The sequence below is a fragment of the Saimiri boliviensis genome, chromosome 13 (genome assembly GCF_048565385.1).
Source record: "Saimiri boliviensis isolate mSaiBol1 chromosome 13, mSaiBol1.pri, whole genome shotgun sequence".
Lineage (NCBI taxonomy): Eukaryota > Metazoa > Chordata > Mammalia > Primates > Cebidae > Saimiri > Saimiri boliviensis.
In genome coordinates, this window is record NC_133461.1 from 42,562,718 (window position 1) to 42,577,621 (window position 14,904).

At 37.7% G+C, this 14,904-nt stretch overlaps 1 protein-coding gene across 4 annotated transcripts in view; it reads right to left on the reverse strand.

Moving 5' to 3' along the window:
• The window catches only part of GALNT1 (polypeptide N-acetylgalactosaminyltransferase 1), a 131,443-nt gene that overhangs the window by 57,272 nt on the left and 59,267 nt on the right, over positions 1-14,904 (reverse strand). For 2 of the 4 annotated variants that reach the window (XM_074383579.1, XM_003924730.4), the window contains exon 2: positions 4,037-4,278. In XM_074383579.1, coding sequence (XP_074239680.1) covers positions 4,037-4,175 — 139 coding nt within the window. In that variant the 5' untranslated portion in view covers positions 4,176-4,278. Of the gene's footprint in view, positions 1-4,036; positions 4,279-5,704; positions 5,728-7,206; positions 7,224-14,904 lie in introns of those variants that run through there. The other 2 variants (XM_074383577.1, XM_074383578.1) reach the window with 2 other exon arrangements.

Here is a 14,904-nt window from a genome sequence, read left to right on the forward strand (position 1 = left end):
CCTTCTTAGCTTGTCCCCTGAACACCCTGACACCGCTAGGCTATTGTAAAGCCTCTCCACTGTCTGGTCTCCATAACACACAGGCTCCATGTACAGACTTAAGTCTGGCTCTCCTCCATGTTAGGGACAAGCTGCCTCAGAAAACCCCCTCCACACAAGCTGACCCCTTCCCCCCACTCAGATTGCTCTGCAGCTGCATTCCTGAACCCCTACCTAGGTGCCACATCAAGGCTGCCAGATGTGCTACAATTAAGCAAAGCCTGATTATGGAGGACAGGGAAAACAAATGTTTGTTACCCATACTTGCAAATTCCGGTTTGACACATATCTGTAAAAAATCCTGGTTTCTCTTTTTTAAAAAACTGCCACCACAAAAGTCACAGAATGATGTAGTATAAGTCTACTGCAAGTTGACAAACTATCTCTATGCCTGTTACCAGCGGATAGATTACCTCAGTGCTGAAACTCTCTTATGCCCCTCTCACTCCATATAAATCCCTTGTTTTGTAAGCTGGAGCTGCCTCCTCTGATTGTTACGGGTTAGCCTGGCAGGTTAATAAAACTTGCTTGCCTGACTTTGGGTCTATTCTCCTTTCTTTCCGCCAACCTTACACTCCAGAGTCCATGAACCTCACAACTATTTCTGGGAGAATGATTGGTTCTCCTTTCCTCCAGAGGCAATAATGCTACCTCCTACCTCCACACCATTACTTTCAGACTACTGCTCCTTTACTCTGTAATTTTGTACAAAACCCAGTCCTTTCTTCTGAAACTGATGCCACTAGTGACTGTCAAAACGATGATAACCTGAGAATGCTCTTTGAGGAGAATCCTTTTCCTCAAAGATATAAAAAATCTGTTTTGATACCACACTGCCTTATCTGCTAAGAATTTGTTTTTTCAAGTATTTCTCCTTTCCCCTACAGTTTAAACCTCTTCCTCAACGTATATAAATAATAATAAATACACAGAAACCAACTTCAGCTCCATTTCTCTCTTGTAACTACTGTAAACTACATGCTTCCCTTCATGCTGAAGCTTCCTAAAGAATAAGCTACATCCCCACTGTTTCTCTGGTATATTGAATCCAGAATCCAATGACCATTCCCTGAAATGATACTTGCCAAGGTCATGAGAAGCCCCGTCTTAGGTAAAATCTCTGAGCAAACACCACCTTGGTTAGGCTTCTATGACCCACTCCTTGGGGCTTTCATTGTACTCTGACTCCTTGAGAAGCCTTCTCCTTCCTTCAGTGACCCTCCAGGAAGGGCTCTCCAACAGGGGGTCTGTCTTTTCCAATTCTACACATACCGTGCACAGCCTGATTTACAGACAAGGTTTAAATTACCACATATTTTCTCCATCTCGACCATTCTCTACTGTAGAACATCTCTACCAGTACCGCAAAATTAAATACTCCAAACTCAGACCGGGTGTGGTTGCTCAAGCCTGTAATCCCAGCACTTTGGGAGGGCGGGGCAGGTGGATCACCAGAGGTCAGCATTTCCAGACCAGCCTGGCCAACATGGCAAAACCCCACCTCTGCTAAAAATACAAAAATTAGCTGGGTGTGGTGGTGTGTGCCTGTAATCCCAGTTACTGAAGAGGCTGAGGCAGGTGAAACACTTGAATCCAGGAGGCAGAGGTTAGAGTGAGCTGAGATGCACCACTGCACCTCAACCTGGGTGACAGAACTACACTCCATGTCAAAAATGAAAAAGAAAAAAAGGAGAGGGAGAAAGTGGGGGGGGGGGGGGGCAGAGAGAGAGAGAGAGAGAGAGAGAGAGAGAGAGAGAGACAGACAAATTCCAAACTCAACTTCATCCATCCACCTTTTCATAAAGCTGCTCTTCCTCTGAGGTGCATCAATTCATCCAACCATGGAGACATGAAAGTCACCTTAGACTTTTTCTGTTATTTCCTACATTCGATGGCTCCCAGGTTAAGTAAATTCCACTACTTAAATACTTCTGTATATACTCATTTCCTCTCCACCTCCACTGTCATTTTAGTGTGTGTTTCAAGCTCTTTTCCAAATTTTCACAACAGTCTCAGTCTGATCTCTGCTACCTGCTTCATTCTCTTCCAGTCCACCAGTCACAGGACCACGAAAGCATTCTTCCAGAAGTCCAGGTCCAATTGGGCCTTACTCCCTTGTTTAAAATGCTTCAGCAGCATGCCACTGTCTACAGATGAAGTCCAAAATCCCTAGCATGCCATAAAAGGCCTTGTGTAACATGGCCTCTGCTACCTCCCAAGCATCATCCTGTGCTCCTGTTCTATCGACTCTGTTCTCACTTGCTAATCTTGCATATCCTTCTTTCCTTTGCTTCCCCTCTCCCAACAAACCTAAAAAAAACCTGCTCAAGCTGATACTCAGCTGGAGCATACTTTCTTACTGTACCTTCTCAGACACCTCAGGGAGTTCCTTCCTTTCTACTCTTGTCCACATTCCTAAAGTGATGTTTATTATACTAGTGTTTACTATTGTTATTTCTCTTTCATTAGACTGTGAGTTCCCTGAGGGGAGGAATTTTGTCTTATTTTTTTGTTCAACTGTGTATCAACAGCACCTAGTACGTTGCCTAGCACAGAGAAGTCAAAAAACATTCAAGTGAATCTTCACATGCGACAGACTCTATTCTTTTTCACTGTCAAGCCTTTACATTTAAGATACAACACCATGAGTTTATTATAAATGGCAATGAATTAAAGTAGTGTGAGGGGAAATTTATTCCATTCTATTTGGGAAAAGAATACTCACGTTTCTGACCTGTTCTTTGATTTAAACATAGCATGGGTACAGCTCTAGCAACAGATAAGGAGGCAACATTTTGTCACCCAACAAAGATACTAAACAGCAGAACTATAAAGTAAATATTACGCAAAATAATGGACTGCCTTTGGATGAAAAATGTATTAAAACTTATGGAAGAGGTGAAAATTTAAGTTAGGAATTAGCCTAGGTATTATTAGGATTCAGTGTGAGCAACTGAGCCTAATTCTAGACAGGTTTCCCAAGAAGATATAAATAGAACAGTTATATAAGCCCACATATAACAATTACAATTAGGTTGGTACAGTTAACAATACAAATCAGTATTTTTTCTATTGTAAATTTTGGGGAACCAAAGGCCTTTCTCATTGTAAAAGTGCAAAAAGTTTAAATGTGGCTATATACTTAAACATGTTGAGAGAGTGATTATTTGTACGTAATTCCCAAAAATAGTAGGACTGCTGTACAGCCATGTATTTTATAACTAATCACAGAGAGTTCAGAGCCTGGAATAACTGGATTACTGACTCTTGCAATGTAGTCATTTTCATTATGGTTAATTTTTTTTTAAAGGGCAACATTTATTTGTTAAATAAAAGGAGCTTAAAACTGAATCTTCCAATGTCCTCTGCCAAAAACATCAGTACTACTTACTACCTCCCCCCTTTATATTTGTATATTTTCTTTCTTTTCCATACCACATATTGCAATGATCTCACTGCAGCCCCTATTCTATTGCCCAATCTTTTCAAAAGTTCTCCCTCACAAGTGCTAACTGGAGCTATCCACAACATTAACAACAACAAAAACCTCTCCAGATCACATCTATCTATAAAAATGTCTTCCCGTTCGGACTGAGATGGAAGGGCAGGAGTAATCTCTTTTGATACCTTATAAAGCAATTTTCATGCTCCACTCAGCATTTCGGTGTTAGACTAATGTTCCGTAAAATTTTGATACTCCCAACTATGAGATATCCATGTTATTTAGTAAAATAAATAACTAAATAACTTGTAGGAAATTAACTATGCTGAATATTGAACATAAAAGTCAAGTTTAGTAATTCTATGCATGATACTTTAATGTTTTTAACTGATGGAAGAACCCCCTGGAGAACTATAAATATGATTATCATATCTACTATAGGAAGCCAGGGACTCCTGTTAATCTAAAAAAAAGTTAAAATTTTATATTATCTAAATTAGTAAAAACTAGTGATATATATTGATTAAAACAGCTGTATTATAAAATGTCACTTACCATCCCCAGCAGGAAGTCCTCTCTCCTTTTTTTCATCACATTTGTTGCATTCACTGAAGTAAAGCAGCAGGAACATATCCAAGAGTACCCAAATCAAGGAGGTGGCTAGGACCACCTTGCAGTATGCAAATTTTCTCATGGCACTTTAAGTCAAATGCAAAATTTAAAAATATATATATATAAATATACAAAGATAATGAAAATTATTCCAATCCAGTTTCATCAGAAATCACGTTCATACCCTATAAAGAAAGAAAATAAAATTCACTTAAAAATTCAGAACCTCAAAAGTGAATTATAAAATTAATTTAATATTATAAACATTAAATAATACGAATTAACTTCATTAAGAATAAGAAATTTCACTATGAAGACTATGTTTGAAAATCAGACTTGGAAAATATTTATAAAATATATGGAGTATCAGGACTATATAAATAATTCCTACAAATCAGTATTCAACAATCCAATAGGAAAACAGGTAAAAGATATAAACAGGTACTTTGCAGAATGGAAACCTAAATAACCAATAAACATGTAGAAACATTCTTAATTCCCTACAATTAGAAAATGCAAATTAAAACAACAGTGAGCTACTATTTAACACTCATCAAATACCTGGGTCTTAACTACCTTTCACTCAATTGCTGTATTAACGTGTTAAGGCAAAAGCTAAGCTATTAATTACCACAGGGGTTTACGCAACTAGTGATTTCCACTGCATTTCAACTGTCCACATTCAGTACCCAGGCTCAAGAATTAATGTAGTTCTCCTTAAAGCCTGCACGACAGCAGCTTGCTGGGCTAACCCTCATTCGTCTTTCACACTGAATCCCATTCTAAAACCGCAACAGTCACCAATCATCAGGAAACAGATTTGTGAAAAGCATAATGGAAAAGAAAAGTGTATGTCATAAGATCTGACATCTAGTCTTGGCTCTGACAATAATTTTATACACTTCCCTGATTTTTAGTTTCTATCTCCCACCCTGCTCCCTCCCTTTATTCTGTTACACCATCATGAGAAAATGACTAGAGGAACTGTTACCAATTTTGAAAAGTCATTTGGGATAGTTTGAGCATGGGTGTCTTGAGCACAGGAAATTTATCTTGGAACATGCTGAAGCAGCCTGAGGGACCTGAGAAAGGTAGAGAACCTCCCGCTCAGCAGCTGACTCTGAGGCTCAAAGCCTGTGTCACTGAAGACCAGGAGAGATATAAACCAAGTGCGTTCCTATGAAGGGGAGCAAGGAAACACAGTTTGCACTGTGTCCATGCTGAAAGCTACAAATGCAGACACCCCGGAAGGATCACAGTGTGGGCAAAGTAGCAGCTTTTTACAAGGGCAACTTTATGCAACAAGTTCCATGGTGGCCGGCGGAGATGCACTTACCTGAATGATTCAGGGCAGGCCTGTACTTAACCCATGAAATATATACAGCAGTTCTTGCCCACTTCACAAGGTTGCTAGAGAGCAACCTGAAAAAACACTAAGTGATACTTATAAAGTTATTATTCATGCTCATCTCTCTAGGGACTTTGATCTCTTGCCTATATTCCTCCTTTCACCAAACCAATACTCCCTGACTGCAAGATGAGAATATGGAGGCTACAAGATTAGAACAAAGATGCTACTTGACTGCAAGAAGAGAACAAGGATGTTTTTACCTCAAAATCATGCTCACTCAATACCTGACACTGGGTCACCTGTGGTGAGCAACTATTGATAACCATGGTAACTGAGGTGAGGTGAGAACCTAAAGCATTATGTCAAGGAACAACAGTTCTCATCAGATAAACTACATATATACATTTATATTTTGTGTTATTTCACATGAAAAGCTGCCTCTTTTGGTCACTGGCTAAGCAGTCTGATTGCTGGAGCAATATTTGAATTTCAAATGTGGTTTTATGGTCTCTAAAATCCTATTTTAAAAATATGCCTGCAGAATAGATCAATGTAAATATAACTTTGCACCTACTACTTAAGTTTTGTTAAGAGTGCACAATTAGCTTTGAAAATTGAAGGTGAAGTGCAGTGAAGGAGGACTGTTTGGAAGAAGAGGGTTGTGTGGCACCCCCCACATGGGGTATGGGGAGAAAGGAAGATAAAGGAGAGGTAAAAATGATTCCCATATTTAAGGCCAAGGTAACTAGATAGATGGATGATGGCAATGCAATAATGAAAGGAAATACGAACTAAATCATGAGTTGAGTTAGTTCACCCTGAATGTGAGGGGCCTCATGTTGAGGCGTTAACAGGCAGTCAGGGGAGTAGCTGGGTCTGATGTGAAAAGGCAGGTTTGTTAAGCATACATACACAAGCAGCAGCTGGAGTCAGTAGAGCAGAGGAGATGGCTGAGGAAGAAGGTGGAGAGAAAAAAGGGGGCTGAAACTCCAGGAAACCCATAACCTTCCACATATTGCAGAATACAGACCGCTATGAGAAAAGCATGAGGAGAGAAGTCAGAGGAAGGAAGGAGTATGGATAAACAATGTAAGATCCTCTAGGAGGCTGAGATAATAAAGAAAGAATGTCCATAGGGTTTGGCTCTTAGGACGAGGCCACTGGTAATTTGGGGTTCCTATTACTTGTTCCCAACAAGGAAATGAGGTCATAGAAAGCTTGCTCATCTCTATAAGCTTCAGAGTAGACTCTTAGAAAATGTCTTCTAAATGAAGAAAAAAAGAAAAGGACAAAATGGCACAAGAGATGTTTCTTTGAGATTCATTTAAAACAGCATAACTTATCAGGAAGAAACCTGGTGAAGAGTAAATAACATGTGAGGAACTTGATTTTTTTTTTTTTTTACTCTGTTGTTTATGTTCAAGAAAAAATAAAGCTACTTATACGTCTTTAGAAAATGGAAGATAAAGTTCCATGTATGCTGCATCAATGTTTGCAACTGTCATCAAATATGTAAGAGGTAAAATTATGAAAAAACATTTATTTAAATATGGCAGATAATTTTTCTTTCTAAAGAGTTGTTTAAAAGATTGTTAATTTGCAATATACATTGCATTTAAGATTCTAGTTTTCATATGTAAGTAAATAAACTATTATTTCAATTTGTTTAATGAAAGCTAGCACAATGTGTTTAATGAAACAATTGCTACCTTTATTGCCACCATTATTGTAAAGTTATTCCTTATTCTCCATTACTAAGCACCTTTTGTGTGTCCTCCACTGTCCTTGAAATGAAGGATACAATGAAAACCAAGTGCTTGTTCCAAAAGGCACACAAAGCTCAGTAGAAGAACAATCAGCAGGTGGGGAAGACAGTCAGAGCTGAAGAGAATTGTCCAACAACAAATTTCGGTCCTTTAAGAAATTACAGGGCATCAAACCCTAAAATAACACAGTAAAAATGTCTTCAGATTTCATTATTTGATCCAAGAAATTCAAGGCAAATTTTATACTTTTTTATATAGTATTTTTCATTACTAGAAAAAATTAACATATTACAAAAACCAGACTTTAAAAATAATATTTTGAAGTTTTTTCCTCAAGGTAAAGTGGTAGGGGTGTTTTCTTTATAAAAATAGTTATAGTGCAAAATTATTCATGCATTAAGTCACAAATTTTTTTTTAGGTTCATAATGATAGCCATTAATAACTAATATTAACATGATCTCCTCGTTCAAAAAGATTAGCCATAATCTAGGAGGCCTTGAAAAGGAATTTTACATTTGGTCCAGAGACCTTTAATAAGGTTTAGGAAACAAAAGTTTAAAAAATCAACATCCCACATTTTCCAGAGACTATTAGTGTTGCCTTCACCTGAGCAATTTCCCACTCTTCCAGGAGGAGAAGACTGACCACAACATCTGGGAATCTTCAGCACAGCAAAAGCACTGTCTGTCACAACAGACAATATTATTGGTGACAACAGTGTACCAGTGAGTGCTAATCTTCGCACTAAGCCAAGCCCTGCTCTCTACAAAAGACCCGCACATGTATAGACCCTTGTTATGGAGAAAGAATAGTTTTTTCAATTGTCCCAGAACAACTAGACATCCATATACAATAAAAACACAAATACTGGCCCGTTTCCTATACCACATACATGTATTAACTCAAATTTTTAAACTAGATCTGGAATAAAACATAGAATAAAATGTTTTGAGACCTTGGCTTAGACAAAGATTCCCTAGATAGAACAAAAAAGCACAAACCATTAAAAAAACAGACTTCCTAATTAATCTTCAAAAGAGATCATTAAGAAGATATCTGTTTATGCTCAAGTGACAAACCTTTATTGATTAGATTAAAAATTCCAACTTTTCTTTAAAAGAAAATAAAAAGTCACAAATTTGGGAGAAAATATTTATAAATTACATATCTGATAAATAACTTGTATCCAGAATACATTAAAAAAAAACTTTCAAGACACAATAAGAAAACAATTTCGTAAAATGGGCAAAAGGTCTGAACCGTCACTTCACCAAAAAAGCCAAACACTTTTTCAGAGAGCAAACAAGTACATGAAAAGAAGTTCAACATCAAATTATAACCATAATAAAGTATCACCATTAACTGATTAAAACAGCTAAAAGAAAAAAGAGAAACAACAAGTGTCTGGAAAGGAATTGGAGCAACTGGAACTCTAATATATTGCCAGTGGGAATGCAAAATGGTACAGCCTGTCTCGAAAAGTTGTTTCTCTCCATAAGAATCTGTAATCTCATTCCTAGCTATTTACTCAGGAGAAAGGAAAACATATCTACACAAAGCCCTGTATGCAAATCTTCATAGCAGCTTACTTATAATCACTGATATCTGGAAACAATCCAAATGTCCATCATCTGATGAGCAGATTAACAAACTGTGCTACATTTACACAGTGAAACATCACCCAGCAACCAGCAATAAATCAGACCAGTGGCTGTCAAAAGCTAAAAAAGGAGTAGGGGATTGCCCATAAATGAATCTGTGGCAATGAAAACATTCCATAACTTTCTTGGGGTGGTGGTCATACAACCGTGTCCCCTGTACAAACTTATAAAACTGCCCTCAAATGGAATTTTACTGTATATAAATTTAATCTCAATCAACTTAAATATAAATATGGGGGACAAATAAAAAAATATATATAAATAAAATTGAATTTCTTGTTTTAAAAATAAATAAATAAATAAATAAATAAATAAATAAATATGGGGGAAGGGACACTTCAAAGAAACAATGTTACTTTTACAAAGAGAGAAATTGTCTTATGTTTTCTCAAATGACACATACCAGAATTCATTTTGGAAGTTACTAAAAGTTGTTTATTTTGCCCTAACCATAGTAGGTTAAAACCTTCCATTTGAAATGCATTTAACTACTTATTTTTAAAGTTGTAAAATTAGAGTTAATATCAAAGTATAGTGATTAATTACAGATGCTTCTTGACTTATGATGGGGTTATGTACCAATAAACTCATAATAAGTTGAAAATATCTTAAGTTGAAAGTTGAAAATGCCTTTAATACAACTAATGAACAGAACATCACAGCTTAGCCTTGCCTATATTAAATGTGCTCAGAACACTTGCATTAGCCTATGGTTATGCAAAATCATCTAACAGAAAGCTTATTTTACAATAAAGTGTTGACTATCTTATGCAATTTACTAAATACCATACATTACATATAAATTGTGCTGGTTTCACGCTCTTGTAAAGTCAAAAAATCTTAAGTTAAACCATCATAAGTCAGGGTTCATTTGCGTATCAGTAAACATTTGATCCAATTCTTCGTCTTCTTTTTTTTAAGAGACAGGGTCTCACTTTGTTACCCAGGTTGGTATTCAACTCCTGGTCTCAAGTGATCCGCCCACTTTGCCTTCCCAAACTGCTGGATTACAGGCGTGTGCCACCACACCCAATCTTGATCCTATTCTTAATATTATGTCAAATTTTCCCAAAGATTAATCAGCATTTTCTAGGAACAAATGATTTTTCTACTATCCCTCATATTTCTAACTAAAGCTCTCCAGAAATTTTGAGAGAATCTCAGCTTAATAGTAACTTTCTGAGAAAACGAAGCTTCATTCTCTTTGATCCAAGCTTTACTCATCTCTCCTGAGAACACAGCATTCTCCCAGCCACCCACAGCTAGGATCACTAGTTTTGCATCACACTAACCAGATAGAGGTATTATATATGAGACCCTTCGACAGATCTATTCATTTAATTAACAGCTAGAATTTCTGCCAGGAAAACTAAAAGACTTAAAAAGACAAGTGTTATCCTCTAATACAATAAAGAGAGACTAGATTATTTTATTAATTTTATATTCTATTTGCTCTATTTCTCAAACAGAACTACAATCAAACAGTGCATTCATTCACTTAATAATTCATTCAATCACCCAAACAGTAAATGTAGGGAATGTGTCAAATGCAGGGAATACAACGGTGAACAAAAGGCACATGCTCCTTGAGTTTATGAAGTTCAGAGTTGGCTCCAGGGGAACAGACATTAATCAATCATATAAATGTGAAATTCCAATTGTGATAACTGCTTTGAAAGAAGGTACACAGCTCTACACATATCTATAATAGAGATTTGACTTTATCAAAAAGACTTCCCCAACAAAGACATGGTTTGAGGGAAAAGTAAGCATTATAGACAGTGAAGAGCAAAGGCTCTATGGCAGGAAGGAGCCCAACACTGAAAAGCTAGGGAACTGAAAAAAAAAAGAAAAGGAAACTGTGATGTGAGATGAAGCTGGAGATGACAAAAGTGGGAAGATTCAAGGGATATGATGGGACAAACTCAATCCTAGCTTGTACAACTAGATAGAGAATGGTGTCAATCATGGAAATGGGGACCAGTGAAAGAGGACCAATTTTTGGAGGGGAGGAGAAGATGGGAACAGACCTAAGTGTGATTTTGGATATGTTAAGGTGCCTTTGATACCTTCAAGGAGAGATGCTACCATGGATGCTTGGATACACACTCCAGGGCTCAAAGGAGAGCCTGAGGTAAAGATATCCAGACAGAAGCCCTTGATTTAATGCTACCCTGTGTGGGCTGGACTTAATGACTTGCTTCTAACCAACAGACTACGATGGAAGTCAAGACTGTGTCATTAAACACTCTATGGCCTCCTCTTAGCTCTCTCTCAGATCATACTCTGGGGAAAGTCAGTGCCATGTCAGAAGGATGCTTAAGCACTCCTATGGGGAGTCCACATAGTAAGAAACTGAAGCCTCCTGCTTACAACCAACGCTATGGTGCCAGGCATGGAAGTGAGACCCTCTCGAAAGCAGCCCCAGGCAAGCCTTCAGATGACAGGAGCTCCACCTGACATCTTGAATACAACCTCATGAAACATCCTGAGCCAATACCCTGCTTAGCTGCCTGATACAACTTGACTCTGTGTCCCCACCCAAATCTCATGTTGAATTGTAAACCTCAGTACTGGGGAAGGGACTTGGGGAGACGTAACTGGATCAAGGGGGCAGAATTCCCCCTGGATGTTCTCATGATAGTGAATGAGTTTTTGGGAGATCTGATGGTTTAAAAGTGTGTGGCAGTTCTCCCAACTCTCTCTCCTGCTCCACCATGGTAAGACATGTTTGCTTCCCCTTCACCTTCTGCCATGATTGCAAGTTTCCTGAAGCCTCCTCATCATGCTTCTGGTTAAGCCTGTGGAACTGTGAGTCAATGAAACCTCTTTTCTTCATAAATTACCCCATCTCAGGTAGTTCTTCATAGCAGTGTAAAAATAAACTAATATACTACTCTTCCATTCCTGAACTACAGAAACTATGAGATAACTGTTCATTACTTAAAGCCATTAAACTTATGGGTAATTCATTACTCAGCAACAGAAAATTTCAACAGCAAACTAAGACTAGAAAGGAAATTCATTAACCTACAATAAACATCATATTTAATGATGGAACTTCAGTTAAAACAAGGCAAGTTATGTATCCTCACTTCAATTTAACACTGTACTGAAGGTCTAAGCAACAAACAAGAAAATGAATTAAGGATTGGGGGAAAAAAAGAAAATTATCATCTGTAGATGGTATAATTTCTTTACAGAAATTATTTAAGAATCCATAAACCATTAGAGCTAATTATTAATTTCATCAAGGTGGATGAATACAAGATGAACATATAACATCAGTCGTGCTCTTATATGGTAGTAATAACTAATTAGAATATATAAAATAAAGCAGACCACATTCAAAATAGCTATGAAAACCCAAAGGTATCTGGGAATCCATTTAACAAAACAGGTACAAGAGGTGATGAAAACTGTGGAGCTTTATTGAAGGATATTAAAGAACAATTAATTAATGAATAGATATACCACATTCAGGGAAAAGGAATACCAGGTTCTCCCCAAAATTAATCCATAAATTCAATATAATTCTGATCAAAACCCAAATGAGGCTTTGGGGACTGGATTTATTTATTCATTTACTTATTTATTTATTTTGAGACATAGTCTCACTCTGTCACCCACGATGGAGTGCAGTAGTGCGATCCTGGCTCACTGCAACCTTTATCTCCTGGGTTCAAGCAATTCTCCTACCTTAACTTCCCAGGTAGCTGGGACTACAGGCCTGTGCCACCATGCCTGCTTAATTTTTGTATTTTTAGTAGAGACAGGGTTGCACCATGTTGGCCAGGCTGGTCTCTAACTCCTTACTTCAAGTGATATGCCTGCCTCAGCCTTCCAAAGTGCTGGGATTATTGGTGTGAGCCACCACGCCTGGCCTGGACTGGATTTTATTATAAAGCAGAAATACCTAGACCATGTGGTAACCTCAAGACAAATCCACACAAGTGTGAAAAACTAGAAAGATGCTACTACAGAGAAAATCGGTACAGGGACAATTGTCTGTCCATATAATTAAAAAATAAACTTGGATCCTCCCTTATAGCAATACAAAATTGAATCTGTGGAAAGATAACTGAAGCCAAAATTGTCAAAACCAAGTAGCAGCTATTTTGACCTACCCCTACTTGGCCAAAGTGAGTACGGCTCCAGTCCTGTAGGCTTCAATTTATATTCCCTGCTTTCTATAAAGTGTTCAGCTCAACACTTCTGTCCCAGTTTTTGAGTTGTTAAGTGATTACTGATCAAAATTTAACACTGAGAAGCCTCATTCACTAGCCAAAGAAAAAGGAGAATCAGTTTTCAGGTCTTAGAATCTTATTCGACATAAGTATTTAACAAAAATTAGCCCCCCCAAAAAAAAATCAATCCAAAATTCCTGCCTAGATTAATGTCCACATTCCACAAAAACCCGGATATCCTCTTTCTCTATTATTTCCCAGGTGTTATCTCAAGTTTAGAGGTCAGAACAAGCTTTTCTGGGGTAGTCATAATGTACATAAACTCCTACAAAATTTATTGGCTCAAATGTTTCAATTTAGGGAATACACTGTTTAGTGTCTTGAGTGAAATGTCTGTTTCTAAGACAAGAAAATGACTTCCAGCGATACCTTTAAAACTTTGTGTTTTCCTGATTGTGTCATGTATGTTCAAAACAAAGAACCTGGCAAACAGAAAAGCAAAAGATAGAAACTACCTACAAATTTGCAACCCAATTAAACGCCAATGGATTAAATGCCCTTCCAATCACTCAGAATAGTAGATAAGTGTTATATTTTAAACAAGTTTGTAATATCTATTTTGACTCAAATAACTTAATGCCTTAACTGTCCTTATGAGAAAAAGGGAAGGAGATGGACATGACCGTAAATTGGTAGGACAGCTGATCATGCTATATTTTAATTTTTAACAGATAATATGCTCAAGAGACATTTCTAATCCCTCTTCCCACCTCAGCCATGTCTCAGTGCCATGTCTTAGGCAACATCAAGACATCTTAGTGTTAACATCAAAGCCCTGATACCCACACAAAGGTGTGACAAAAATGCCACATTGTTTTATACTTAATATATAACCAATGCAAACAAAGGTGGCTGCCTGGCTCACGGTTCTCACCCTTAACCTCCCCTTCCTTTCCCCTCCCCAAAGGGTTTCTTGTGGTAACAGATCCAGTTGCCTGGCCACAGTATAGTTAAATGATCCAGCCAGGCCAACCACAGGACCTGAATTCTTGGCCTCTTGAGTCACAGAACAGGAAGGCTGTGCTCTAGAACTGCACTCAGTCACATTGCCCCCAACATGGAGAAGGCCACCTGCAGCTAAAAAGAACAAGGCCAAGCAGAGGCATACAGATGACAGGCAGAGCCCCCTGACACTGACCAAGTCCCTGATTCTTCCTTGGCTTTTGTGACCACCCAGGAATCCTTCCACTAGTACCCTTTTCTGCTTAAGAAAGTCTGAAGTGGGTTCCCAACACAACCAGAATGCTTGGGGAAGCACGGAAGAGGGGACCATAGGTAAAAATCAGCAGCTTCTAGTCTGCTGATGAGTTTCCCCTCTGTGGGTAATAATATTATGAGACATAAGACAGTATTTGAAAATACACTTTTTAATGCCCCACATCACAAAAACTTATAAAATTATCAAGAGTACATATAATATGTGTTACAGAAATGAACGATCACAACACAACACACATCTCCATCACCTAATTTAACAATAAGAACATGACTTTTAAAGTTCCCTCTCAAATCCCATCTCTTACCCAACTCTTCAAAGGCAATCTCTATTCTTAATTTACAGTCCTTTCTTGTCCTGAGAATTTAAGCTCATGGGTATCTTTAACAATGGCTTGTTTAAACTTGACTATTTCTGAACTGCTTGTAAGTGGAAAACCTGACTTGCTTTTTTCTAACACCATTCCTGATATACATCAATATGCTGCATATAGCTATAGTCTATTCCCTTTCACTATTAAACAACTGAATAGTATTCCACTGGCTTAGCAAACCATTTCTCCACTCTAC